This window comes from Megalobrama amblycephala, linkage group LG7, assembly GCF_018812025.1.
Source record: "Megalobrama amblycephala isolate DHTTF-2021 linkage group LG7, ASM1881202v1, whole genome shotgun sequence".
In the NCBI taxonomy this organism is placed as follows: domain Eukaryota; kingdom Metazoa; phylum Chordata; class Actinopteri; order Cypriniformes; family Xenocyprididae; genus Megalobrama; species Megalobrama amblycephala.
In genome coordinates this window covers 4,406,964-4,416,492 of record NC_063050.1, presented here as the reverse complement: position 1 = coordinate 4,416,492, position 9,529 = coordinate 4,406,964, and the positions used below count along the sequence as shown (strand labels likewise).

Genomic DNA, 9,529 nt, shown 5'->3' with positions numbered 1-9,529 from the left:
GAGAATTTATCAATATTCCATTAGTTATTCCACTGAACATGGAATCTCTGTTTCTTTTTCAAATCTTCACTCCTGCAGGGTATTATAAACGTTTCTTCCTTTTGTTCGCTTTTAGGCCAATTAGGCTATATTCACATTCTTTACTGTGGTAGGCTAAAGTAGAAAAAACACTGTAGGACAGAAACCTTTTTGCTTGCACGTCAAATTCTATTGAACACAGTTTGTGTTAGTTATTAGACTTGATAAGGTGTGTCAAGTTTATTTGTATTGTGCGTTTCACAAATGCCTGCGATTTATAGTTTTGCTTTCTCTGGCAGCGCAAAATCAAACATAGCCTGAATGTCTTGCTCCTGCTGAAGATAAAACTCGATCTTCAGACCTTTTAAAACAAGTGCCAGTTGTTTGTAACATCAGGAGATAACATGAAGATATTATTAAAGAGAAATCTCTTTCCTGCTCATGTCCCACATCCCTATATGACGCATATCTTTGTGTGGAAAAAAAAATAAAATAAATAACATTCTTATTTTTTTAGTTTGCCATAAATTACTGATATTTATTTCATAGTTTTACAGGCTGTAGTGTGTTGTTTCACTGACGGAATGGCTAAAATAAACATGCACATCTGTTACAAAATGGATGTTCGAGCATTTGTTTATTTTCTTTTTTTTATATTTCAAAATTTATTTCATTTATTTATATATACACACAAACATACACACACACGCTCCAAATATGTACATGTATGATTACCATCGTCTTTAATGTTTTTAAATTAAGCTTGTTAAATAAAATAGTAAGCTAGTTCTAACAGATTTTCCTGTGGTACCGAAATTGGTACCGAGAACCATGAAATTTTAATGGTATTGGTACCGACTACTGGAATTTTGGTACCGTGACAACACTAGTAGGCTACTATACTTACATTATTTCAACAGCCAAATTGCATGCATAAGTTTCAGAAAACTGCTTCACACATAACAGAAGTGCATCTAAGTTCTTATTCTCTATTCTTGTCACACATTTTTCATCATAAATTGATCAACTCTTGTAATCTCTTACTTGCACAAATCTAAGTGCATCGGATCCATCTCTGTCCAGAAGGAGGCGCTACATAATCATCAGAAATTGAAGAGGAGCTATTCTCATATAATCATGTGTACACATAGGGTCCTATTATCTGTAAATGTCCATTGGAACAAAATAAATGATCAAATAAATTGAATTGAATTACACTTGCAGTACACTAATTAATGACCAATTAATTAATTAACTTAATTAACATTAATTAACTGACAGTACAAAGACTGAACTGGGGTTTGTCAGACTGCACTGTGTGAATGGATACAGGACACAAAACTGCAGATTTACAATAAAAACATTCCAGTAACAGTACATTTGGAAGAACCTGTTAAATCACTTTTGTCTCACACACAATTCTGAGATCTTAGTGACTCTGCATTGCACAAACCACATGTTCTTATGACATAATGGTTGCACTGGCCATCAGTGATGCTTACAAAACACTCTCTGACATCCGAAGCGTGAATAGAACTGCTGAACAACTCTCTGATTTCCAAACATTCTGTATGTTCTCTTCTGTATTTGTGTGTCATTTGAAAGAGTTTGTCTTCTCTCTACAGACAAGAAATGAAAGCTGCTGGAGTTTCTTGACATATCAAAGTATCTCTAGAAGAGTGGACACAGCAAAGTAATACCTTTGCTCTTTTTTTCTGTGTATTTCTAACTTTTAAATTCCTCTTAGCTCTGAGAGAGACACTAGTGGTCTACATTTAAGTGTGTCTGTTGTGTAATCTGGCAAAGAGACAGTTTAGACTCAAAAACCTTAAATCCAGCATAGAGGGGTTCAGTGAATGTGGTGTTGAATGTGTGTAAGTGTGTGAGTGTGTGTGTGTCAGAGACGCTGAAGAAGGACAGAGTGCCAGCCGACACGTCCACATACACTCCTACTCTATTAGATTTTGGTACATGGGTTGGTATGCTAGTGCTCTCATTATTGTGCCAGACAACAAATCCATTACCAGTGCAGAAAAGACACCAGGATTTGTCATTGTATCCAAACTTAGAGACAGTCTCTTTCCTGCTGATTCCTTTACAGGCCACTGCTATACGAGCCCAAGATCTCCATTCAACCTCCCAGTAACAGCGTCCAGTCAGATTTTCTCGACTCAGAACCTGTGGAATATCAACAAATCTCTCTGGATGATCAGGATATGGCTGATGAGCTTCCACATATTTTGTCTTTCTGTTCCCATTATACAGGACAAGTTGAGTGTTTGCTGTGTTTGGATCCAGTGTGAGATCACAGGCATCTTAACACATGAAGAGAGATAAAAACAGTTTATTAATCACATTTGTTTTCATAAAATGTTCGAGAGTGTGTCAGAGAAAGAACCTACATTTTCGTAGTCCTGGTTTGATCCAGAAATGTTCGCCATGATCCAAACTAAAAAGACACAAACATACAAACAAAAGTCATATTTATTTGTATAGTGTTTTCTCAACACAGTCAATCCAAAACAGCTTCACAGAGCAGTATGTCTCGGTATCTCAGTGTTTTAAGGCCCTAGTGAACAGCTTTATACTTGAAAAAATCTGTAGTGTTTAGTGAACATCTAAAGGAGCTAAAAGTAATTTGATATATGCATATAATTGTAAAACAAATTATTTAATATTCAGTTGTAAATTATTTGTATTCAGTAAAACTGTAACCTGTAAATAACATCACATGGGTATCTCTGCCATCTTCAAATTCTTAGTAACCCAGTCTATATTTTCTAAGTCAGTGGTTCCCAACCCTGTCCTGGAGTACCTCCAGCACTCTCTCTCTGACACACCCATCTGAGGTCTTGGTGTTTCTTCTAATGAGCTGATGAGTTGAATCAGGTGTTTTTCATTATGGAGACATCTAAAATGTGCAGTGCTGGGGGCCTAGAGGACTAGGGCTGAGATCCACTGCTCGGTTTAACATGCTTTATGTTTCTTCTTGTATTTCCAGCAAACACTTTCTGCCAGTAAATTAAGAGCTCCCACTTCAACCCTTTGGGGTTTTAACTTGCAACCCACATACTTGAGTATCTGCAGTGAGCAGTTTGGATCCTTCAGTTTGTCATTAAGAAGCTGGACTCCTGATTGTCCTGGGTGATTGTAGCTCAGATCCAGCTCTCTCAGGTGTGAGGAGTTTGAACTCAGAGCTGAAGACATATAACCACAGCCTTCCTCTGTCACCATACAGCCTGACAACCTACAGACACACACAGTCAGATCATATACAAATGCACATCAGCAGCAAACAGGGGTTGTTTTAAAGCTAGAAAGTAACCTTAACCTTCAAATAATCACCAACATTATGAACGTATCAACATATCAGTCCCTCCAGTTTTTCAGGATTCCACAATCGCTGAATACAACGCAAAATCTACAAAATGCCACATTTTTTGCGATACTGCATAATTCGTCATTTCAACGCAAAATAATCACAAAAAATAATTTTAATCACAAAAATAAATAATATTATCTAATTGAATTTAACTGTTTTGGCAGTTATGTCTTGAGTGAACAAGTTTGGGACGTGTGTCAGTGTTGGATCCACTCATTACAGTAGGTCTTACAGTGAAAGCAACCTAATATATACCCGCTCCTGTCTGTGTCATTAATATTAATCAAACAACAGGGGGAAAAACAAACAGTACTTAAACTATAAGCACTTTTTTATGTTGTATTTTTTTTTCCTATTGTAATTTGTTTATTCTTATTTTATTGCTGATTTGGTCACATTTCCTATCGTAAGTGATCATGTTATTAAACCTAGATAGCCTAGTACACCACTGGACTAGCCACAATAAACAAGTTTTGAGCATTTTGTTTGTTCTATTGCCATGCATGACTATTGTGCATCTAACATAATACATGGTAAATATGGTATTCTAATTTAAAAAAAAAAAAAAAATTGCAAAATTTTCACAAATTTCTGGAAATTACCATCAGAAAAATAATCATTTTGATCGCAAAAATCACAAAAACAATATCGCAATCCTGTAGGGACATATGAATAACTCAATGTGAAAATCAAACCGCAGTATCTCCAGCTGACAGGTTGGACTCTTCAGTCCATCAGAGAGAAACTTCACTCCTGAATCCTGCAGGTCATTGTTACTCAGGTCCAGTTCTCTCAGGACACAGTTTGAGGATTTTAGAGCTGATGCCATAATTTCACATGACTGACCAGTGAGATTGGAGCCAGAAAGACTGAAAGGTATGAAAATTATATTTTTAAATGCATTCTAAAATTATAATTTCTTTAATATTAGTTTCAATCATGTAAGACATAACTAATGTAATTATATTCAGAAACTCTTCACTATAATACATGCTTTAACACTCACATAGCTTTTGTGCAGTTGATCACAGCTGGTATTAGTCTTCTTCTACCCTCATCTGATGTGTTGTATTTCTTGAGGTCCAGCACATCCAGCACCTCCTCTGACATCTGAAGCATGTAGGCGATTGTTGAGCAGTGAGCAGGAGAGAGCTTCTTCACTGGGTGTTTGTCTGATTTCACAAACTCCTGAATCTCTCTGGACAGAGTCTGATCTTTCACTTCCAGCAGACAGAGGAACAGATTGATGGATCTTTCAGTGGAGAGTCCATGTCCATCTTTGATCTTCTCTTTAATGTACTGTGTGGTTCTCCTGATGCTCTCTGAGCTGTTCTCTGTGTGTGTGAGTAGATCATGCAAGAGTCTCTGATTGGACTCCAGTGAGACTCCCAGCAGGAACCGCAGGAACAGATCCAGCTGTCCATTCTCACTCTCAATAGCTTTATCTACTGCACTTCTAAGCAGATTATGCACTACATCTATAAACTGCAATGTGTCAACATTTTTGATTATGTAATGGTAAAACACATTGATAGCAGCAAGAAACTCCTGGATGCTCAGATGAATGAAGCTGTAGACTTTCCTCTGATTAATCACAGATTCTTCCTTAAAGATCTCAGTGCAAATCCCAGAATACACTGAGGCGTCAGTGGCATCTATACCGCTCTCTCTCAGGTCCTCCTCATAGAACATCACATTGCCCTTCATCAGCTGTTTGAAAGCCACTTCAGCAAGTTTCACAATCACATCTATGTTGGACTGCAGGAGTTTCTCTGGATCTCTTTCTTCATACTTCTGATTCCCCATGTTGATCTGAATCAGCAGGAAGTGGATGTACATTTCAGTCAGAGTTTGAGGGATTTCTGCATTCAGATCTTCTTTCAGGAGCTTCTGAAGCACAGTGGATGAGATCCAGCAGAAGACGGGTATGTGGCACATGATGTGGAGACTTCTTGCTCTTCTGATGTGTGAGATGATTCTGCTGGCTTGATGACCGTCACTGATTCTCTTCCTGAAATATTCCTCCTTCTGAGGCTCACTGAATCCTTGAATTTCTGTCAGACGGTTGATGTATTTGGAGGGAATCTGATTGGCTGCTGCTGGTCTGGAGGTGATCCAGATGAGAGCAGAGGGAAGCAGCTCTCCTTTCATGAGGCTTGACATCAACACACCCACTGATGAAGTCTCAGTCACATCAGAAATTTTCTGAGGATCTGAAAACATCAGTTTGATTCTGCTTTCATCCAGACCATCCAAGATGAACACAACTTTACACTCCTCATAAATCTTTGAGTCCAGATCTTGAAGTTCAGGATGAAAGTCCAGCAGAAGTCTGTGAAGACTGTAGTGATGATCTCGGATCAAATTCATCTCTCGAAATGGAAGCACAAACATGAAATCTACATCCTGATTGGCTTTTCCCTCGGCCCAGTCCAGAATGAACTTCTGCACAGAGACGGTTTTTCCGATTCCAGCGATGCCTTTAGTAATAACAGTCTTGATTTGGTCTTTCTCCTCACATCCTGGTTCAGGTGATGCTTTAAAGATGTCATTGCAGTTGATTGTAGTGTCTTTTGAGTGTTGTGTTCTGGCTGTTTTCTCCATCTGTAAAACCTCATGTTCTTCATTCACTCCTTCACTCTCTCCCTCTATAATGTAGAGCTGTGTGTAAATCCTGTTCAGGAGGGTTTCATTCTCTTGGAGTTTGTTTCCCTCAAATAATATCTCATACTTTTTCTTCATTCTGGTTTTGAATTGGTCTTTGACTCTCTGTACTTCGTCATCTACTGGCTTCTGCAGATCTTTAGTCTCCCTCTGCAGGGTTGCTTGTGTATAACAGTGAGGAGAATCAGCAGAACTGGATCCTCTTTTGACTCTGTGTGTCTGTAGAGCAGGACGTGTTCTGGATCTCTTTCTGCACTGAGGACAGTCAAAGTCTTCTGATGGTCTGGACTGATCCCAGTAGTCACTGATGCAGTGTCTGCAGAAACTGTGTCCACATGTGATAGAGACCGGATCTCTCAGAACCTGCTCACAAATGCAACATCTGGACTGAACCTGAATCAGTTCATCACTGCTGAGTACAAGAAAAAAATATATATATATAAAAATTGCAGAATTATTTGCACCAGATCATTTTGTTAGCACCAGCACATCTTTTCATTGATAATTACAACTACTAAGACTAATCAATAAAATTGATAAATTAAATTGAAAATAATTGACAACAAATTTCATTACCAATCTCTCAGGTCCATCATCAAAACAAAGAGTTCCCCTAATCTCTATGATCTTTATGAGATCTATTTAGCAATGTTTTATTTTACCCAGGGTCAGAGGTCACTGCTCCATCACTGAGTTGAGGGGGGAAGTGCATGGATCTGTTACTCTTGATAGACACACAGCTGGGTTCTGGAGAGGATGCAGTGCCCCTCACCTCCATCTTCTTATTCAGACTCGTTTTAGAGCCAGTGCCTCCTTATTCCAGCTTCTCATAGAGATCAGTAGTGCTGTTCTTTTTTCCCTTTACAGAAATAGGCAAGTATTGTGGCTGAAAATACACACACACACACACACACACACACACACACACACACACACACACATATATATGTCATGATTGAAATCTGATTGATGAAATCTGATTGATGATTGAAACATACATACATACATATATATTTCAATCATGATAACTCTTGGAAGATTGTTAGCATGGTAATGGATGTGACAATGTTAATGTATTTGGTCTTGGTGAAATAGATCTGCTACACTGCTGCTGAATTTCTGCTGCTGTAGATTATTACTGCTGCTGCAGACCAAGTACAGGAACTTGCTACTGCCAATACATATGCCGATACGCTGCTGCGAGTAATTAACACATAGTGCTGCTGCACAAATAGCATATATCAATAACCCCCCAACAAAGCTGGAATGAGATAATGACAATACAGCCAAATGTGATGCTGCTGTGAGCATGAAAACATACAGCTGCTATACATTTATATGCTTGAATGATCTCCCATCAAAGCAGACAAAGATTAAATTAATATTGCCCCAAAACATGCACATCTATCGCCAAGGTATACTATATGTGTATGTGCGCAGCTGATGGGTCCTTAATGCAAGCTGATGATAATTACAGCATTAACTACTGGCACAAGCTGATTAAATTATTTGTTTTTTTATTTTACTAGTTTTAGTTTTAAATGCATCAATAAACAAAAGTACATGATTTTTTGTAACCTGTAAAGCACTTGAAATGAGTGGATGCATTTTCACAGTAGGTGTGCATTCTTTTTTTTTTTTATTCACCACATTGTCAATTATTCATTATCTAAAGCTGCATTCACGTCACCTCGTATTTACCGGAATCTTGAAATGACAACAAGTGACGTTATATTGGAGCTGTTCACGTCCTTTTGGTCCTTAGACTGGGAATTATGCGTTTCCATGGCACCACTATCGACGCCTAATAAATCAATCTACAGCGGTCAGGTGGTACAGCGGTCAGGTGGTACAGCGGCCACGTGGTACATCTGAGAGCTTTCAGAAAACTCCCAGCTTACAAGCTGTAATTACGAGCTCTACGAGGACGTGAACGCTTTTTACAAGCTAGAATCTTGTAACTACAGGAATTACGAGGCCGGGTGAACGCACCTTAACCATGACAAAAGCAGATAATAGCAACAATCCAACTGCTTACCTAACTGGTGCAAGAGCGATTCACCCTGTTGATTTTATCTCTAATTATTTACTAGAGCCAGCCTTTCACTTGCTGTATGTGGCCTCGCCCCTGCTGTGAAGTCCATAGGTTAATAATAGGTCCATGGGTAATAAACATAACAAACAATTTTGAACTTAGAATTCAGCTTTACTGTAGCATTAAAATTTATAGTAACAGCCGCTCCCTAACTTTCTATAAAGTCTATAACTACTGAAAAAAATCTTTCATATACATGTGTAAAGTTTGAATTTGAAGATGTAAAAAACATAGACATAACATAAAGGCAGTAGATTATTTAAATGTGGTAAACATAAAAAAAAATGCTATGCTATGTTTTTGCCCTGGAGTAATAAAATTAGGAGACTTTTCTCTTCAGTACAGACTGGATGAGAAATGAATAATAACATACTGTGTAATGTGCTCTTAGATCTTAAAACCTGATTATTGCTACTCACAACTTATTGTTATTTTTATCATTGTTATTATTATTGTAGCAAAGTCATGATGTGATCTATTTATTCCAGGGACAAATACATATTGTTTCAGTTTATAATTTCATAATTTCAAATCATTTAACAAGATTTGTATAAAAAGTTCTTACCTATAAAACAGTCTCACTGGCAAATGTTATGGTTCTTTTTCAGCCTTTTTCCTAGTTGATGAAAACCCTTTTTTCTCAAACCTACCTGAAGCAGTTAAACCGAAATGAAAGCTCTAGCATAAGTTCTACCAGGAAGACTCAAATGTTACGTCACTTATTATGTTCAGATCTAACCAATCATTGTCTAACGCTTGGAGTATAAAAGCAGATGATGACACCAACTTTCATCCCATCCTCCCCACCATTATTAACCTATATTTCTGCAGCATTGATTGGGTTAACTAGAGCTTTTCACTTGCTGTATGTGGCCTCGCCCCTGCTGTGAAGTCCATAGGTTAATAATAGGTCCATGGGTAATAAACATAACAAACAATTTTGAACTTTGAATTCAACTTTACTGTAGCAGTAAAATTTATACTGTAGTTACAGCTGCTCCCTAACTTTCTATAAAGTCTATAACTACTGAAAAAAATCCTTCATATACATGTGTAAAGTTTGAATTTGAAGATGTAAAAAGCACGTAAAAAGGCAGTGGATGATTTAAATGTGGAAAACATGTCACAAATGTTATATTGTTTTTGCCCTGGTGTAATAAAATTAGGAGACTTTTCTCTTCAGTACAGACTGGTTGAGAAATTAATAATAATATACTGCGCAATGTGCTCTTAGATCTTAAACCCAGATTATTGCTACTCACAGCTTATTACAGTTTTTCTCATTTGCTTAAACACATTTATTGAAACTATGCCTTAGGGCTGGACGATTAATCGAAAAGTAACCGAAACCGAAATTCAGAACCTCTAAC

At 37.6% G+C, this 9,529-nt stretch overlaps 1 protein-coding gene across 1 annotated transcript; it reads right to left on the bottom strand.

Annotated features, from left to right (window-relative positions):
• Nucleotides 1-1,738: 1,738 nt before the first annotated feature.
• LOC125271084 (NACHT, LRR and PYD domains-containing protein 12-like) lies at nt 1,739-8,836 on the bottom strand. The gene is made up of 7 exons (XM_048195027.1): nt 8,725-8,836; nt 6,727-6,950; nt 4,407-6,476; nt 4,096-4,269; nt 3,092-3,265; nt 2,421-2,467; nt 1,739-2,333 (listed from the first exon to the last, which is right to left on the bottom strand). The coding sequence occupies exons 2-7, from the start codon at nt 6,840-6,842 to the stop codon at nt 1,780-1,782; spliced, it is 3,135 nt and encodes a 1,044-aa protein (XP_048050984.1). The 5' UTR covers nt 6,843-6,950; nt 8,725-8,836; the 3' UTR covers nt 1,739-1,779.
• Nucleotides 8,837-9,529: the final 693 nt, after the last annotated feature.